The sequence below is a fragment of the Bombina bombina genome, chromosome 7 (genome assembly GCF_027579735.1).
Source record: "Bombina bombina isolate aBomBom1 chromosome 7, aBomBom1.pri, whole genome shotgun sequence".
Lineage (NCBI taxonomy): Eukaryota > Metazoa > Chordata > Amphibia > Anura > Bombinatoridae > Bombina > Bombina bombina.
In genome coordinates this window covers 182093614-182114132 of record NC_069505.1, presented here as the reverse complement: position 1 = coordinate 182114132, position 20519 = coordinate 182093614, and the positions used below count along the sequence as shown (strand labels likewise).

The 20519-nt window shown below is 38.0% G+C and overlaps 1 protein-coding gene across 2 annotated transcripts in view; it reads right to left on the bottom strand.

The window, feature by feature from the left end:
• Nucleotides 1-2709: 2709 nt before the first annotated feature.
• LOC128666072 (protein phosphatase 1 regulatory subunit 32) overlaps nt 2710-20519 on the bottom strand; it is a 140325-nt gene continuing 122515 nt past the window's right edge. For both annotated transcript variants that reach the window (XM_053720454.1, XM_053720455.1), the window contains 4 exons: nt 9588-9671; nt 9406-9486; nt 6086-6174; nt 2710-3069 (listed from right to left, as the gene is read on the bottom strand). In XM_053720454.1, the coding sequence (XP_053576429.1) occupies nt 2952-3069; nt 6086-6174; nt 9406-9486; nt 9588-9671 (372 nt within the window). In that variant the 3' untranslated portion in view covers nt 2710-2951. The remainder of the gene's footprint in view (nt 3070-6085; nt 6175-9405; nt 9487-9587; nt 9672-20519) is intronic.

The following is a 20519-nucleotide window of genomic DNA, read 5'->3' as shown; positions in this document are numbered from 1 at the left end:
ATTAAATTACTTTCTTGGAAAGTTTTGTTCCTTTTGGCCATCTCTTCTGCTAGAAGAGTTTCTGAATTATCTGCTCTTTCTTGTGAGTCTCCTTTTCTGATTTTTCATCAGGATAAGGCGGTGTTGCGAACTTCTTTTGAATTTTTACCTAAAGTTGTGAATTCCAACAACATTAGTAGAGAAATTGTGGTTCCTTCATTATGTCCTAATCCTAAGAATTCTAAGGAGAAATCGTTGCATTCTTTGGATGTTGTTAGAGCTTTGAAATATTATGTTGAAGCTACGAAATCTTTCCGTAAGACTTCTAGTCTATTTGTTATCTTTTCCGGTTCTAGGAAAGGCCAGAAAGCTTCTGCCATTTCTTTGGCATCTTGGTTGAAATCTTTAATTCATCTTGCCTATGTTGAGTCGGGTAAAATTCCGCCTCAGAGAATTACAGCTCATTCTACTAGGTCAGTATCTACTTCCTGGGCGTTTAGGAATGAAGCTTCGGTTGACCAGATCTGCAAAGCAGCAACTTGGTCCTCTTTGCATACTTTTACTAAATTCTACCATTTTGATGTATTTTCTTCTTCTGAAGCAGTTTTTGGTAGAAAAGTTCTTCAGGCAGCGGTTTCAGTTTGAATCTTCTGCTTATGTTTTTTGTTAAACTTTATTTTGGGTGTGGATTATTTTCAGCAGGAATTGGCTGTCTTTATTTTATCCCTCCCTCTCTAGTGACTCTTGTGTGGAAAGATCCACATCTTGGGTAGTCATTATCCCATACGTCACTAGCTCATGGACTCTTGTTAATTACATGAAAGAAAACATAATTTATGTAAGAACTTACCTGATAAATTCATTTCTTTCATATTAACAAGAGTCCATGAGGCCCACCCTTTTTTGTGGTGGTTATGATTTTTTTTTATAAAGCACAATTATTCCAATTCCTTATTTTATATGCTTCGCACTTTTTTTCTTATCACCCCACTTCTTGGCTATTCGTTAAACTGATTTGTGGGTGTGGTGAGGGGTGTATTTATAGGCATTTTTAGGTTTGGGAAACTTTGCCCCTCCTGGTAGGAATGTATATCCCATACGTCACTAGCTCATGGACTCTTGTTAATATGAAAGAAATGAATTTATCAGGTAAGTTCTTACATAAATTATGTTATAATTGTCAATGCTGTGAAATAAAATCAGTGTTATTCGACTGTTATATTCAGTGCAAATTGCTAAAAGGTGCTCAAAAATAAATGCACTAATTTATAGTGTGCTAAGTGTATAAGTTTGATTTCAGGTCGCTCTCTGACAATGGCCAAGTGATCAAAAGGAGAAAATAAAATAAAAATCAGATGCGCCCTTTTGGGGTTTCATATCCCTTTAACTAATGAAATACTAGTACTAGATATTCGACTAGTGAGTATCATCGTAAAAAGCCACCACTGATAATAACAATACTTGGTACAGCAAAAATATATCCTGAAAAGGTCCATTAATATAAAAATACTCCAATTATTTATATATATATATACACACATATACATACACATATGGTGTACTGTATCCAGTGTAAACCTAGCCTTCATGCCTCCCTAAATGGCGGTACGCAGTGGCTGTTGTGCATACAGCGATAGAAAGCCTGGTTGGCTTGTGACAAAAAAGCAGCCTTAAAACCCTTTTAACATTTAACAGACGTGCAGGCAAGTGGCGCTGATTGATAAGTATGCATCATGCACTGTGCAAGGAACATTAATCAGTGCCATGTGCTTGTGGGACCGATAATGTAGTTTACAATGAATTGTCTTGCAGTACTATGCAGAGGCCCATGTAATCACAATGATATCTTAGCAACAACATAATATAAAAACTTCACACTAATACAATTATCTATTTAACTTCTTCCATCCATGTCTGGATTTGTCTTCATCGTTCTGGGTTTTTTAGCATAGTATTGGAGGGTCTTCTGATCCAGTAGATCACCCAAAGCCCTAATAATGCCAAGTGTGAGCCTCCTACTGCAGTTCATTTGTAAACAAACTCCCAATTAACCCTAACCATACCAGCCAACCTTCCGCCATCAAGCCTAGCTGCCTATTGCAAGCATTCCCATTTCCTCTGCTTCAGGCAACCCCAGTCCCCTAATACAAGGAACCCCAGCATCGCTACCTACTTCATGACCCACCAGTGCAACGCCCCCCCCAACATCAAACACTCAACACCTAAAGGATCCACACACATCCATTCATAAGATACCCACTACTCTTACAATTAAAGGGATACTGAACCAAAAAAAATTATTTTGTGATTCAGACAGAGCATGCAATTTTAAGAAACTTTCTAATTTACTCCTATTATCACTTTTTCTTTGTTCTCTTGCTATCTTTATTTGAAAAAGAATGTCCAGAACCCTGGACAGCACTTGTTTATTGGTGGATGAATTTATCCACCAATCAGCAAAAACAACCCAGGTTGTTCACCAAAAATGGGCCGGCATCTAAACGTACATTCTTGCTTTTCAAATAAAGATGTGAAGACAATGAAGAACATTTGCTAATAGGAGTAAATTAGAAAGTTGCTTAAAACTGCATGCTCTATCTGAATCACAAAATAAAAAATTTGGGTTCAGTGTCCCTTTAATCCTAGTTGGTCTTAAAAGATTAAACAATCATGATTGTAGTGGAAAAAGCTTGTGAAACTGAATTTAAAATAAAGAAGACAGTCAGTTAATGATTTGCAGTTTGTTTATTGTGCATTAAGTGGTCTTCGCATTGTTATCACAGGACGGATACAATATTTGGTAACACTACAGTAATGCTCTGGAGGGTCCATCAACAGACTAAAAAGCTGTAAGATAGGCTATAAAACGCCAAGGTTGTAAAACTGGTTCCATTTGGTGAATGTTTGTGGCTAGTGGAGAGAGGAGAACAATGACAGCTAATGTCTATGTCTTATATCCTGGAATCTGAGGATCATATCCTACCCACGAGGGTTCTATTATTTGAGACGAACCCGCTGTAACGTTGTTTCTGAATCCCTCCTCGTGTCCATCCCTCTCTGTCCTTCCCATGAGCCAGTGGGTCACTGAATCTGAAATAAAGAAAATCTAGTTCATGAAAACAGGATTGGAGTAGTGTGATCAGTGTGGGATACACACTTGTATAACCAGCTTCTCATCATATTATACAATTATTAGCTTGTGGGATTACTCAGGCTAAATTTGTATTGCGCTAATCTTGAGCCTTAAGTTAAGAAGAAAGTGTCCTTGTGATGGGAATGTGCACACTACAGGTCTGGGGCCTGTTCTGTATGGACAACAAATATCATTTAAAGGAATAGCAAGCCTTAACGCTTACATTACGTATTGCATATTTGTATGGTTAGATATTTTATACCTACTCATTTTCTGTATAAATTGCAAGATGGTGCGTAGGGACAAAAATGAATACATTTAATTTGTGATTTTCAATTATGAATAGATATTGAAAAATATAGATATAAAATCGTAAATATTGTTGTTTTAAGAAAAGGTTTTGAAATATTTAGGGAATAATGACGTCCGTGGGGCTATTTATTATATATATTTATAATATACCGGTATATATTATTTTTTTACTATTATTATTTATTTATTTCTTGCATTTCATATGGTGGCGTTTTCCTATATTATGATATTCCTGCAACTTAAAGGGACAGTCTAGTCAAAATTAAACTTTTATGATTCAGGGCATGTAATTTACTTTTATAATCAAGTTTGCTTTGTTCTCTTGATATTCTTTGTTGAAAGCTGAACCTAGGTAGGCTCATATGCTAATTTCTAAGCCCTTGAAGGCCGCCACTTATCTCAGTGCATTTGGACAGTTTTTCACAGCTAGATAGTGCTGGTTTGTGTGTGCCATATAGATAACATTGTGCTCCCTAGAGTTATTTATGAGTCAGCACTGATTGGCTGAAATGCAAATCTGTCAAAAGAACTGAGATAAGGGGCAGCCTGCAGAGGCTTAGATACAAGGTAATCACAGAAGTAAAAAGTATATTAATATAACTGTGTTGGTTATGCAAAACTGGGAAATGGGTAATAAAGGGATATCTGTCTTTTTAAACAATATAAATCCTGGAGTAGACTGTACCTTTAAAGTTACTTTTTACATATGCTAGGTCTGTTGGAAAAAAACAATGTATAATTTGTGTGCGTACCGGGCAGGAAGAAGTTGAAGTGTATGTGTAAAAACAAGGCGGACCGAGCATCTAAAAATGGCTCCAGCACAGGGTTGTGAAAATGGCTCAGCAGAAAGAGGGGTTAAACAAACATAAAATTTTTTCAAAATCTGTAATAAGTTAGAACATTTATTTTTTACAGTGTTTGCAGCAATTAAACACATTGTTAAAAGCAGCACTGCACTACTGGGAGCTAGCTGAACATATCTGGCGAGCCAGTGACAAGAGACATGTGTGTAGTCACCAAACACCAGCTAGCTCCCAGTAGTGCACTGATGCTCCTAAGCATACTAAGGTAATTTGAAATGTGTCTTTTTTTTTTTTTTTACATAAGACACAATCAAGTTTATTTTGACAGATATAAGCCAAACTACTTAAAGGGCCATGATACCCAAATGTTGAAACACTTGAAAGTGATGCAGCACAGCTGTAAAAAGCTGACTAGAAAATATCACCTGAACATCTCTATGTAAAAAAGAAAGATATTTTACCTCAAAAGTTCCTCAGTAGCCACATCCCATTGTAAAGGACTTCTAAGCGGCAAATTAGTATGTCTGTCCCGGGACAGCTAAGGGAGTGAGCTTCGTGCACTCTCATGTTATTTTCCTATTCAGTTTACGGAAGTTTACTCTAAGATCTCATGACAGTTAAGTGAAATCTCATGAGATCACAGTAAAAGAGTTCATGACCTCAGCACTGTTGATGCTGATTGGCTGCTGTTCATTTCTTCATTTTTTTATTTTTTTTACCTGCAGCTGGCAGCAGCTGAGTATAACTTTTTACACAGAACTTACTCTGCTGAGCTGAGGCAGTTGTGAGGTAAAATATCTTCTTTTTTTACATAGAGATGCTCAGGTGATATTTTCCTGTCAGCTTTTTACAGTTATACTGCATCAGTTTCAAGTGATTTAGCATATGAGTATTATGTCCCTTTAAAGGGATATTCCAGCCAAAATTGAAAACCATATGGGTGCATTTCAGTATTGAACAGAAGCAATTTTGTAATATACATGCATTAGCAAAAATGCTTCTAATAAAAGCTATAGCTGTTTTAAAAGAGTATTTAAGTATGCACCGTGCACCAGAATTTTTAACACAGCACTTGCTCAGAGAGCCTAAGGTACTTGTACCATCTGGTAATGACTCAATTTGTTAATGTCTCACATGATACAAGCCCCAGTGATGATCTGAGCAGCTGCAGTATTTAAAATATGGGTGCAGTTACAATATCTAGCTATGCTTCACATGCACGTGCAGAGAAAAATACTAACACTAGAACAGTGATAATTTTTACTAGAAGCATTTTTGCCAATACATTTATATTGCGAATGTTTCTATTCAAAGATGTAATTCATCTATGTGCATTTACATTTTTATTGGAAGCGCCTCCATTTCTCCCACATGAGTAGGTTATGTTGATTGGAATGCTTGTTTCATCTCAGCAAAATACTACAACTTGTAGCCCTTAAGCAATTCCATCAGCTCTATTATAAGGTGGTGAGCACTCTCTATAGCTTGATCATGTGATTCAGTATGAGATCAGAGACTATGCACTTTTATACCCCATTAACCGGGGGGTTGTTAAGTGCCTTTCCTTGTGTTCTCAAATTGGCACTCTAGCCACACAAAAATAAAAATTGTGTGAGCGCTGTACGGCTAGAGCACTGATTGGGGAACAGTTCAAACCGTTAGCTAACAAAAAAATAAATAACTTTTGATGTGGGTGGCAGGAGCGTGGAGTATTTGAATTTCAGTGCTACAATAAAAAGTAAGTTATAGCGCATCTTCATTACAACTCCATCTAAAATATCACGAACATTCCAGATTTATTTATACAAAGGGGTAAGTATACCATCACTTTTGTATTGTAATTTGTGGTATCTGGTACCTTATGCTATTGTCGGTCAGATAATATTGGGCTGGATCCTTCTTGGGGGGAACATATGGAGCATTATTGTGGCTGAATCCAGATAGTTCCTAAATTATGGGAAAAAGAAGATATGGTTAAATGTACACCCCTCTAATATCTGCCAAACCCCCTCTGTGTCCTACACAAACACATAGACAAAATAACAACTTCTGGGGACTTTCATGATGGGGCTGCAAAACCTTATGACAGTGTGTCCAAATTGATAATACTTTTCTTGAAAGCTCATGGTACCTTTTAAAAATGTATATTGGCATTAAAGAAACATTAAAATTATGTTTTATTTTAAATCCATTGCATATAAAAGGCCAAGTATGTCTATCCGAAGCTGTCATGCGCAGTAGAGACTGTGCAAGGACAAACATACCTGGCCTTGAGCCGCAGAGATAGTGGTCCGAAAAGGCTGTGGTGGGAGGCATGGACGGCCAGGAGTGCCGTGATGGGGGCGTGGCCGGGTGGGCGTGACGAGGGTGCGTGACTGGGCGGGAGCATGTGTGATGGGGGTGTGGCCGACGGGAGTGCCCATGATGGGGGCGTGGTCAGACGGGAGTGGGCATGTCCGAGAGAGCGCAAAAGAAGGCGGAGAAAGAGCAAAAGATGGGGGATAGAGAGCAAAAGAGGGGGGAGAGAGCAAAAGAGGGAAGAGAGAGCAAAAGAAAGTAGAGAGAGAGCAAAAGAGAGGGGGGAGAGAGAGAGAGGGGGAGAGAGAGAGCAAAAGAGAGGGGGGAGAGATAGCAAAAGAGAGGGGGGGGAGAAAGCACAAAAGAAAGGAGAAGAGGGGGGAGAGAGCACAAAAGAGAGGGGGGGAGAGAGAGAGCGCAAAAGAGAGGGGGAGAGAGAGCAAAAGAGAGGGGAGAGAGTGCAAAAGAGAGGGGGAGAGAGTGCAAAGGAGAGGGGAAAAGAGAGAGCGCAAAAGAGAGGGGAAGAGAGAGCGCAAAAGAGAAGGGGAGAGAGAGCGCAAAAAAGAGGGGGAGAAAGAGCGCAAAAGAGAGGGGGAGAGAGAGAGCGCAAAAGAGATAGGGGGAGAGAGAGAGCGCAAAAGAGATAGGAAGAGAGAGAGACCGCAAAAAAGAGGGGAGAGCGCAAAAGAGAGGGGGGAGAGAGAAGAGCAAAAGTGAGGGGGGAGAGAGAAGAGCAAAAGTGAGGGGGGAGAGAGAAGAGCAAAAGTGAGGGGGAGAGAGGGTGCAAAAGAGAGGGGGGTAGAGAGAGATAGCAAAAGAGAGGGGGAAGAGAGAGAGGGCAAAAAAGAGAGAGAGAGAAAGAGGGAGAGGGAGAGAGAGAGCACAAAAGAGAGGGGGAAGAGAGAGCAAAATAGAGGGGGAGAGAGAGAGAGAGCAAAAGAGAGGGGAAGAGAGAGCACAAAAGAGGGGAAGAGAGACAGCAAAAGAGAGGGGAAGAGAGAGCAAAAGAGAGGAAGAGAGAGTGCAAAAGAAGGGGGAGAGAGAGATAGAAAAAGAGAGGGGGAGAGAGAGAGCAAAAGAGAGGGGAGAGAGTGAGCAAAAGAGGGGGGAGAGAGAGAGCAAAAAAGAGGAAGAGAGAGAGCAAAAAAGAGGAGGCGCGAGAGAGAGAGAGCAAAAAGATGGGGAGAGAGAGAGAGAGCAAAAAGCAAAAGAGAGGGGAAGAGAGAGAGAGCAAAAGAGAGGGGAAAAGAGAACGCAAAAGAGAGGGGGAGGGAGAGAGCAAAAGAGAGGGAGAGAGAGAGTGCACGCAAAAGAGAGGGGAAGAGAGCACAAAAGAGAGGGGGGAGAGAGGAAAAAAGAGGGGGAGAGAGAGATCGCAAAATAGAGGGGGAGAGAGAAAGCAAAAGATAGAAGGGGAGAGAGAGCAGAAAAGAGAGAGGGAGAGAGAGAGCAAAAGAGAGGGGGGAGAGAGAGCAAAAGAGAGGGAGGAGAGAGAGCAAAATAGAGGGGGAGAGAGAGAGCGCAAAAGAGAGGGGGAGACAGAGAGCTCAAAAGAGAGGGGGGAGGGTTGTTTTATGTATTTAACCTCAATAAAAAAAGATATATAAAAAATAAAAAAAAGAGAGGGGGGAAGAGAGAGAGCAAGGGGTAGGACCGCTGTACTGCAAAAAATGGCCCATGTACATGGGCTTTAGGACTAGTATCTAATAAAGCTTAATTGCTAATGTACTTTATAGATTCATAACAAAATCTATTTATTAAGCACTACAAAACAAAAATTGATTTCTTGGTACCGTGTTAGCCAGTTAAGTAAATACAAAATAAAATAGCAAACAAAATGTATAAGTGATACCTTTATTGGCTAACGAAAAGGGATATTTTTTCAAGCTTTTAGAGCGGCTTGTTCATCAGGAATGTTTGTTTGTAGGTGGAGCTCAGATATATTTATACATAGTTTACAGAAAAGAAAAATAAATTACAGACAAATACAGGAATAACATAAGTGTCTGCCATGATTTAACATGGATGTGTGAAGTTCCTTTGATTGAAACAGATATATCAAATAAAATAAGGACAGTTTTGTAATCTGAAATGGTCTAGGTGTCTGCAGTGATTCACATGGATGTGTGAAGTTTGCTTTAGTCAGGTCCTTTTTATATTAAGGGCAATTAACTAGGGGTCTGGAGATATTAAACTAAATACAGTTATGTGTTAAGTCAAATAGGCACCCATGAATCCTTGGCTTATATATAACCCAGAATTCAGAGCATCGAACATACAATTTGAATTCCTACATCTTTTTTTCAGTCTGTGATATGAAGTTGCACTTTAGTATGGATATGTTTATGTCTTGAAGACTGTGTCCTGGGCTGTTGAAGTGTTTGCCCACAAGAGTATCAATTTTCTCATTATTAATTGTATAACAATGCAGGTTCATTCTCTCGTGCTGTTTTTGACCTGTCTCCCCAACATAATGACCGCCATTACTGCATTTAATGCACATTATGATGTCAACTGCGCTTGTTGAGGTGCAGATGAAGGACCCTCAAATTCTATATTCCTTTTGCTTGTTAGGTGGTTGAATTACAAACAAACATGTCTGATAAACAAGCTGCTCTGAAAAATTGCAAAAAAAATCATTTTTTATACAATTTGTTTGTTATTTTTAATACAATTTGTTTGTTATTTTATTTTTCATTAACTACTACAATTACAGCAAAAACACAGCATGATGCCCAGAAGACACAACAAATTAGTGTTGAGTGCCACATTGTGCCCAGGTATCATATGTTTATCACCTCTGATCTAATGTTTACTCCTGATTCATGTTACAATGTGTTTCAATTAGTCTGCCATTGTTTCTGTAGCTCATGAACTCACCTTCTCACCAAGAGAAACATGACCCAAAAGATCCATCTTGTGTCTCAATCGGTCATCAGTCCCATGATTACTAAACAAAGTCTATATTATTGGATAGAGAGGGATGATTTATATAAAAAAAGAACAATATATAATTAAATACAGGGAGGGGTTAATAATAAGATAATCACTAAAGAACATACATTTGTGTTGATTACGTCTTTCTCTCGGGTGAATCCGCTGTCTTGTTCTGAATTTCTGGCCAATGAGGGCAGCGGCTCATTTCCCTGTAAGAGATTTGTGTGTTAATGAGTCACATGACAGATCTTTGTTCCTTTCTCAGTATAAAAATCCTTCCCCTCATTACATTTTACCTTAATTGCAAGTGTCACTAGAGCAGATGGTCAGTACAGGGCACCCTTTGACATCCGGTGATGTAATAAGGCCTTCTGTAGGTCAGGTATTACCAAATAACAAGTAATACAGCTCACTGGTAGGTATCAGACATTACAGCCTAGATGCAGTTGCTGTTAATTTTACTAGCAGGTGATCTAAATACATTTGTTTATTTGTTTCTACCATGCAGTAAACCTTGCAATTGCAAGGAGTGTTTATATAGGAACAATCATACTATACTGTATACAGAATATAACTAATATAATAGACAGCAGTGTTAAGGGGACAAGACTCTTTGGCAAGCAGCTGATATGGGACTTTCTGACATCACAGAAGCAAGTTATTACAGGACACCCTTTCAAATGGGCTGGTTTCTCTCTCTCCCACTGTGAGGTCCATTTCTGCAGTAGAAAGACTACACCTTGCACAGTGCAGCACATATAAAATAGATAGTATAGAACCAAAAATAGTGATATGCAATAATCCACCAAACAACTCAGCTAGATCAATAAAACCTCAAAAATTGATAGTATGCAACAGAATTTTAGAAAATAGTTAGCGTAGTTGCGCCTATAGGGTTGAACTATACTAGGTAAACAAATTAGTCTAAAAATGGATTGTTGCAGGACAATTACTTAGGCTAAAATAGAATATAAAAACATACACAATACTAAAAAAATTGAAAACCTCAAATTTAATACAGTTTATATAATAAATAAAATAATAATCAATGTGTTTAACCCTCTATTAAATTCATAGAAAATCTCTAATCTGAAAAGACTGGCCAGTCAAAAAAACTAATAATAGTAGGTTCAATATACTCAGCACATTCAATGTATACAGAGAAAATATACATTACTAAACTAGATCATAAAACTTGTAAAAATACTTAATATATACTTCCTTTTAAAAGTGCATGGAGTGTAAAAGGATGTAAAAGTTTTTTTGTTATAGAGTATAACAATGTTTCTTTCATGTAATTGGCAAGAGTCCATGAGCTAGTGACGTATGGTATATACATTCCTACCAGGAGGGGCAAAGTTTCCCAAACCTCAAAATGCCTATAAATACACCCCTCACCACACCAATAATTCAGTTTTACAAACTTTGCCTCCCATGGATGTGGTGAAGTAAGTTTGTGCTAGATTTCTACGTTGATATGCGCTTCGCAGTAGGCTGAAGCCTGGTTCCTCTCAGAGTGCAGTGAATGTCAGAGGGATGTGAAGAGAGTATTGCCTATTTGAATACCATGGTCTTCCTCTAGGGGATCTATTTCATAGGTTCTCTGTTATCGGTCGTAGAGATTTCTTCTTCTACCTCCCTTTTCAGATCAACGATATACTCTTATATACCATTACCTCTACTGATTCTCGTTTCAGTACTGGTTTGGCTATCTACTTTATGTAGATAGTGTCTTTGGGTAAGTAAGTCTTATTTTATTTATGACACTCTCAGCTATGGTTGGGCACTTTATATGTAAAGTTCTAAACATATGTTTTATAGTTATATTTGCCATGATTCAGGTCAATCAGTTTATTTTCCTTCTTTCAGACTGTCAGTTTCATTTTTTGGGAAAATGCATATGAATGAAATATTTTTCTTACCTAAAATTTTCAATTTACTTTTTTCCTTTAAACTGCGGGCTGTTAGGCTTGCGGGTGCAAAAAATGCTAGAATTTATTGCGTCATCTTTGGCGCAAGACTTTTTTGGCACGAGATTTACGTTTGTCTGACGTCAATTACGTAATTTCCGGCGTCGTAGTTGACGCCGGAAGTTTTCACGTATTTGCGTCATTTTTGTTACAGACGTTTTTGGCACAAAAAATATGTAGGCGTCATACTTGGCGCCAGTTTTTTTTTAACATTATTTAAGTCTCAGTTTTTAGTTGCTTCTGGTTTCTAGAGGCTTGTTCTGTTTGCATTTTTTCCCATTCCTGAAACTGTCATTTAAGGAATTTGATAATTTTGCTTTATATGTTGTTTTTCTATTACATATTGCAAGATATTCCAAAAACTGTTCCTGTATCAGAAAATACTGTTGGATTCCTGATGACTGATATCAGTCCTACACAAAGCTAAGTTCATTTATTTTAATGTTATGAATTTTATCTTTAGCTATGGTTTGTAATAAGTTATCATGATAAACTTTTACATGCAGAGTCCATTAGTATTTATGCATTATCTATTGCTATTCTCTTTACATCTAATGTACAAGATATACCTAGGAATCTATGAGAATGTTTTTCTGATTCTATCCTAAAGGCTTTGTCTGACATCCCGCCTTCTAATAAAATTTATAGGTCTTTTTTAAACTTCTCATTTAGTTGATGAATTTTCAAATAACCGACAACATACTGAATTATCCTTCTCTGATGATGTTTTTTCTTATTTAGAATATACTTCATCAGATATTTGACACTAACAAATCTACTTTTTTATAGAGTACATTCGTTGTTGAAAAGGTGTTGATTATATTGGAAATTGAGGAGTCTAGTTCTTTTCATTTAAGACTAGCTAACATTTAAATTCTGCTCATTAACCTCCTGTGGTTTCTTCAGAGGTTTTTTTCCCCAGTTCATGATACTAGGGAATGGAATAGACCTGGGACTTCTTTTATTCCTTCTTTAAGGTTTTTAAATTGTATCCTTTGCCGGCAGTTAGTTTAAAAGTTTTGAGGAAAGATCCCCAAAGTTAATGGGGCTATCTCTACTCTTGCTAAACATACTACTATTCCTATAGAAAATAATATTTCTTTCTTTCATGTAATTAGCAAGAGACCATGAGCTAGTGACGTATGGGATATACATTCCTACCAGGAGGGGCAAAGTTTCCCAAACCTTAAAATGCCTATAAATACACCCCTCACCACACCCACAATTCAGTTTTACAAACTTTGCCTCCTATGGAGGTGGTGAAGTAAGTTTGTGCTAGATTCTACGTTGATATGCGCTCCGCAGCAAGTTGGAGCCCGGTTTTCCTCTCAGCGTGCAGTGAATGTCAGAGGGATGTGAGGAGAGTATTGCCTATTTGAATGCAGTGATCTCCTTCTACGGGGTCTATTTCATAGGTTCTCTGTTATCGGTCGTAGAGATTCATCTCTTACCTCCCTTTTCAGATCGACGATATACTCTTATTTATATACCATTACCTCTGCCGATTCTCGTTTCAGTACTGGTTTGGCTTTCTACAAACATGTAGATGAGTGTCCTGGGGTAAGTAAATCTTATTTTCTGTGACACTCTAAGCTATGGTTGGGCACTTTGTTTTTAAAGTTCTAAATATATGTATTCAAACATTTATTTGCCTTGACTCAGAATGTTCAACATTCCTTATTTTTCAGACAGTCAGTTTCATATTTGGGATAATGCATTTGAATCAATCATTTTTTTCTTACCTTAAAAAAATTTGACTTTTTTCCCTGTGGGCTGTTAGGCTCGCGGGGGCTGAAAATGCTTCATTTTATTGCGTCATTCTTGGCGCGGACTTTTTTGGCGCAAAAAATCTTTTCTGTTTCCGGCGTCATACGTGTCGCCGGAAGTTGCGTCATTTTTGACGTCCTTTTGCGCCAAAAATGTTGGCGTTCCGGATGTGGCGTCATTTTTGGCGCCAAAAGCATTTAGGCGCCAAATAATGTGGGCGTCTTGTTTGGCGCTAAAAAAATATGGGCGTCGCTTTTGTCTCCACATTATTTAAGTCTCATTATTTATTGCTTCTGGTTGCTAGAAGCTTGTTCACTGGCATTTTTTTCCCATTCCTGAAACTGTCATTTAAGGAATTTGATCTTTTTTGCTTTATATGTTGTTTTTTCTATTACATATTGCAAGATGTTCCACGTTGCAACTGAGTCAGAAGATACTTCAGGAAAATCACTGCCCAGTGCTGGAGCTACCAAGCTAAGTGTATCTGCTATAAATTTTTGGTATCTGTTTCTCCAGCTGTTGTTTGTATTGCATGTCATGACAAACTTATTAATGCAGATAAAATTTCCTTTAGTACTGTTACATTACCTGTTGCTGTTCCGTCAACATCTAATTTTCAGAGTGTTCCTGATAAATATAAGAGATTTTATTTTTTAAATCCATTTAGAAGGCTATGTCTGTTATTTCTCCTTCTAGTTTACATAAAAGTCTTTTAAAACTTCTCTTTTTTTCAGATGAATTTTTAAATGAACATCATCATTCTGATACTGATAATGGTTCTTCTGGTTCAGAGGTTTCTGTCTCAGAGGTTGATGCTGATAAATCTTTGTATTTGTTCAAGATGGAATTTATTCGTTCTTTATTTAAAGAAGTATTAATTGCTTTAGAAATAGAGGATTCTGGTCCTCTTGATACTAAATCTAAACGTTTAAATAAGGTTTTTAAATCTCCTGTAGTTATTCCAAAAGTGTTTAATATCCCTGATGCTATTTCTGAAGTAATTTCCAGGGAATGGAACAATTTGGGTAATTCTTTTACTCCTTCTAAACGTTTAAGCAATTATATCCTGTGCCATCTGACAGATTAGAGTTTTTTTGGGACAAAATCCCTAAGGTTATGGGGCTGTCTCTACTCCTGCTAAATGTACTACTATTCCTACGGCAGCTAGTACTTCATTTAAGGATCCTTTAGATAGGAAAATTGAATCCTTTCTAAGAAAAGCTTACTTATGTTCAGGTAATCTTCTTAGACCTGCTATATTTTTAGCGGATGTTGCTGCAGCTTCAATTTTTTGGTTAGAAGTTTTAGCGCAACAAGTAACAGATCATAATTTTATAGCATTATTATTATTCTATAACATGCTAATAATTTTATTGGTGATACCATCTTTTGATATCATTAGAGTTGATGTCAGGTATATGTCTCTAGCTATTTTAGCTAGAAAAGCTTTATGGATTAAACTTGGAATGCTGATATGTCTTCTAAGTCAACTTTGCTTTCCTTTTCTTTCCAGGGTAATAAATTATTATCTCAACTGTTTCTGGAAGGAAGGGAACTTTTTTACCAAAGGATAAAAAATCCAAGTTAATTTAGGTTTAATAATCATTTTTTTCGTTCTTTTCCTCACAACAAGGAACAAAAGCCTGATCCTTCATCCTCAGGAGCGGTATCAGTTTGGAAACTATTTCCAGTTTGGAATATATTCAAGCCTTATAGAAACCTATAGCCAGCTCCTAAGTACCCATGAAGGTGCGGCCCTTATTCCAGTTCAGCTGGTATGGGGCAGATTACGTTTTCTTCAAAGAAATTTGGATCAATTCCGTTCTCAATCTCTGGTTTCAGAACATTGTTTCAGAAAGGTACAGAATTGGCTTCAAGTTAAGGCTTCCTGCTAAGAGATTTTTTTCTTTCCCGTGTCCCAGTTAACACAGCAAAGGCTCAGCATTTCTGAAATGTGTTTCAGATCTAGAGTTGGCTGGAGTAATTATGTTCCAGTTCTGGAACAGGGGCTGGGTTTTTTTTTATCTCTTCATTGTACCAAGAAGGTCAATTCCTTCAGACCAGTTCCGGATCTATCAATATTGAATCGTTATGTAAGGATACCAACATTCAAGATGGTTCTGTAGGACTATCCTGCCTTTTGTTTAGCAAGGGCATTATATGTCTACAATAGATTTACAGGATGTGTATCTGCATATTCCGATTCATCCAGATCACTTTTAGTGTCTGAGATTCTCTTTTTAGACAAGCATTACCAGTTTTGTGGCTCTACCGTTTGGCCTAGCCTCAGTTCCAAAAGGTTCTCGGTGCCCTTCTTTCTGTAATCAGAGAACAGGGTTTTGGTATTTCCTTATTTGGACGATATCTTGGTACTTGCTCAGTCTTCTCATTTTCGAAGAATCTCATACGAATCGACTTGTGTTGTTTCTTCAAGTTCATGGTTGGAGGATCAATTTACCAATCAGTTCATTGATTCCTCAGACAAGGGTAACCTTTTTAGGTTTCTAGATAGATTCAGTGTCTATGACTCTGTCCTTGTCAGACAAGAGAAGTTTAACATTGATATCAGCTTGTCAAAACCTTCAGTCACAATCATTCCCTTTGGTAAGCCTTATGCATGGAAATTTTAGGTCTTAGGACTGCCGCATCAGATGCGATCTCCTTTGCTCCTTTTCACATGCGACCTCTTCAGCTCTGTATGCTGAACCAATGGTGCAGGGATTACTCAAAGATATCTCAATTAATATCTTTAAACCAATTATACGACACTCTCTGACATGGTGGACAGATCACCATCGTTTAGTTCAGGGGGCTTCTTTGTTCTTCCGACCTGGACTATAATCTCAACAGATGCAAGTCTTACAGGTTGGGGAGCTGTGTGGGGGTATTTGACGGCACAAGGGGTTTGGGAATCTCAGGAGGTGAGATTTCCGATCAATATTTTGGAACTCCGTGCAATTTTCAGAGCTCTTCAGTCTTGGCCTTTTCTGAAGAGAGAGTTGTTCATTTGTTTTCAGATAGACAATGTCACAACTGTGGCATACATCAATCATCAAGAAGGGACTCACAGTCCTCTGGCTATGAAAGAAGTATCTCGAATTTTGGTTTGGGCGGAATCCAGCTCCTGTCTAATCTCTGCGGTTCATATCCCAGGTATGGACAATTGGAAAGCGGATTATCTCAGTCGCCAAACGTTGCACCTGGGCGAATGGTCTTCACCCAGAGGTATTTCCTCAGATTGTTCAAATGTGGGAATTCCCAGAAATAGATCTGATGGCTTCTCATCTAAACAAGAAACTTACCTGGTATCTGTCCGGATCCCGGGATCCTCGGGCGGAGGCAGTGGATGCATTATCTCTTCCTTACAAGTGTCATCCTGCCTATATCTTTCCGCCTCTAGTTTCTCCTTCCAAGGGTATTCTCCAATATTCTAAAGGAATGCTCATTTGTCCTGCTGGTAGCTCCAGCATGGCCTCACAGGTTTTGGTATGCGGATCTTGTCCGGATGGCCTCTTGCCAGCTGTGGACTCTTCCGTTAAGACCAGTCTTTCTGTCTCAAGGTTCTTTTTTCCATCAGGATCTCAAAACCTTAATTTTAAGTTATGGAGTTTAAACGCTTGATTTTTGGTCAAAGAGGTTTCTCTGACTCTGTGATTGATACTATGTGACAGGCTCGTAAATCTGTATCTAGAGAGATATATTATAGAGTCTGGAAGACTTATTTTTCTTCAGGATGGTTTAGATAAAGGTTTGTCCGCAAGTTCCTTGAAAGACAAATCTCTGCTCTTTCTGTTCTTTTTCACAGAAGGATTGCTAATCTTCCTGATATTCATTGTTTTGTACAACCTTTGGTTCGTATAAAACCTGTCATTCAGTCAATTTCTCCTCCTTGGAGTTTGAATTTGGTTCTGGGGGCTCTTCAAGCTCCTCCGTTTGAACCTATGCATTCATTGGACATTAAATTACTTTCTTGGAAAGTTTTGTTCCTTTTGGCAATCTCTTCTGCCAGAAGAGTTTCTGAATTATCTGCTCTTTCTTGTGAGTCTCCTTTTCTGATTTTTCATCAGGATAAGGCGGTGTTGCGAACTTCTTTTGAATTTTTACCTACAGTTGTGAATTCCAACAACATTAGTAGAGACATTGTGGTTCCTTCATTATGTCCTAATCCTAAGAATTCTAAGGAGAAATCGTTGCATTCTTTGGATGTTGTTAGAGCTTTGAAATATTATGTTGAAGCTACTAAGTCTTTCCGAAAGACTTCTAGTTTATTTGTTATCTTTTCCGGTTCTAGAAAGGCCAGAAAGCTTCTGCCATTTCTTTGGCATCTTGGTTGAAATCTTTAATTCATCTTGCCTATGTTGAGTCGGGTAAAACTCCGCCTCAGAGGATTACTGCTCATTCTACTAGGTCAGTTTCTACTTCCTGGGCATTTAGGAATGAAGCTTCGATTGATCAGATTTGCAAAGCAGCAACTTGGTCCTCTTTGCATACTTTTACTAAATTCTACCATTTTGATGTATTTTCTTCTTCTGAAGCAGTTTTTGGTAGAAAAGTACTTCAGGCAGCGGTTTCAGTTTGAATCTTCTGCTTATGTTTTTCATTAAACTTTATTTTGGGTGTGGATTATTTTCAGCAGGAATTGGCTGTCTTTATTTTATCCCTCCCTCTCTAGTGACTCTTGTGTGGAAAGATCCACATCTTGGGTAATCATTATCCCATACGTCACTAGCTCATGGACTCTTGCTAATTACATAAAAGAAAACATCATTTATGTAAGAACTTACCTGATAAATTAATTTCTTTCATATTAGCAAGAGTCCATGAGGCCCGCCCTTTTTTTTGTGGTGGTTATGATTTTTGTATAAAGCACAATTATTCCAATTCCTTATTTTTTATGCTTTCGCACTTTCTTATCACCCCACTTCTTGGCTATTCGTTAAACTGAATTGTGGGTGTGGTGAGGGGTGTATTTATAGGCATTTTAAGGTTTGGGAAACTTTGCCCCTCCTGGTAGGAATGTATATCCCATACGTCACTAGCTCATGGTCTCTTGCTAATATGAAAGAAATGAATTTATCAGGTAAGTTCTTACATAAATTATGTTTTTTTTCCTTCAGATGGGAAACTTGTATCTTATTTAAGGAAAATATTTTATTTCAGGTCCTATTCTTAGGCCTGCAATTTATTTGGCTGATGTTGCAAATACTTCAACTTTCTGGTTGGATACTTTAGTGCAACAAGTATCGGATTATGATTTGTTTTAGCATTGTTAAGTTGATCAACATGGTAATAATTTCATTTGTGTCATCATTTTTTTGATATTTTCACAATTGAGGTTAAATCTATGTCTTTAGCTATTTTTAGCTAGAAGAACTTTGTGACTTAATCTTGGAATGCTAATTTGATTTCTAAAATCCATATTTATTTTTTTCCAAGGTAATCAATTATTTGGTTCACAATTGGATTCAATTTTTTCAAACTGTTACTCTGGGGAAGGGAGTTTTTTTGTTGCTTCAAGATTGAGTTCTAAGAGTAAATCTTAAGCTTATATTAGTTTGTTCTTAATAAGGAACCGAATCCTAATTCTTCCCCAAGTAACATGTTTATAATTGGAAGCTTTCTTCAACATGGAATGAATTTAAGCTATTTAAAAGATCAAAGTCAGCCCCCCAAATTTGCATGTAGGTGCGTTTTTTTATTCCATCTTAGCTGGTAAGGGGCGGATTAAGACTTTTTTAAATTTGTTTGGTTCAATTCGGTCCAAACTTCTTAGATTGGGGTACTGAATAGGATTCAGAGTAAAACCACCTGTGAGAAGTTTTTTTCTCTCTAGCATATTCCAGCTATTCCAGTAAAGGCTCACACTTTTCTGAAGTATGTTTCAGACCTGTATGTGTTGGGTACTTGTGAGGCGCGGCTGGTTACCCGTTGGGGTCTCAAGGCGCTGCTCAGACCTGGAGTTATCTCGGGTATTCATACCAGTTCCATTTCAGGAACAGGGTTTGGGGTTTTGTTCAAAACTATTCATTGTCCCAAAGATAGAAAATCTTTTTGATTTGTCATATAAGAGTTCCTTCTTTCAGAATGGTGTTTATATGGTCTATTCTGCCTTTTTGGTAAGTAAGGGCATTACTTGTTTACAATAGATACAATAGATGCATATCTTCTTCTTCTGTTTTCATTCAGATAATTTTCATTTTCTGAGATTCTCTTTTTTTGACAAGCATTACCAATTTGTTGCTTTTCCTTCTGGTCTAGCGACAGCTCTGAGAATCTTTTCAAGGTTCTCAGTGTTTCCTTATTTGGACGATCTCGTGGTACTGGCTCAGTCTTTTCGTTCTCCAGAATCTAATACGATTCAACTTTTGTTATTTCTTCTAAGACATGGTTGGAGGATCTTTTATCAAAAGATCCTTGGTTGCTCAGACAAGGGTCACCTTTTTTAGGTTTCCAGATAGATTGTGTCAATGTCTTTGTCTCTAACAGACAGGAGACAATTATATTGGGTTCAGTTTGTCGGAACCTTCAGTCTCTATTATTTCCTTCAGTAGCTATATGCATGGAAGTTTTAGGTCTCATGGCTGCAGCATTGGATTCGATTCCCTTTGCTCATTTTTCATATGAAACCTTTCCAGTTTTTTATGCTGAATTAATGGTGCAGGGATTCTAGGATATCATTTTTAATATCTTTGAATTCAAATGTTAAACTATCTTTGACTTGGTGGTTAGATCACCATCATATAGTTCTACGGGTCTCTTCGATTCATCCAACCTGGACCTTGATCACTACAGATGCGAGTCTTTTAGGTTGGGAGGCTGTCTGGGGATCTCTGTCAGCATAAGGGGTTTGGAAATCTCAGGAGGCGAGATTACCATTCAATATTTTGGAACTCCGTGCATTCTCAGAGTTCGTCAGTTTTGGCTTCTTTTTGAAGAGAGAGACGATATTGTTTTTCAAACAGACAATGTCACAACTGTGGCGTATGTCAATCATCAGGGTGGGACTCTCAGTCCTTAGGCTGTGAAAGAAGTATCTCGGATACTTGCTTGGGCTAAATCCAGCTCCTGTCTAATTTCTGCGGTCCATTTCCCAGGTTTAGACAATTGGGAAGTGGATTATCTCTGTCAATCAAGCTTTACATCCGGGAGAATGGTCTCTTTACCCAGATGTGTTTTTTTCAAATTGTTCAGATGTGAGGGTTTCCAGTATTAGTTCTGATGGCATCTCATCTAAACAAGAAAACTTCCCAGGTACCTATTCAGGTCTGGGGATCCTCAGGCGGAAGCAGTGTATGCATTGACAGTTCCTTGGGGTTATCA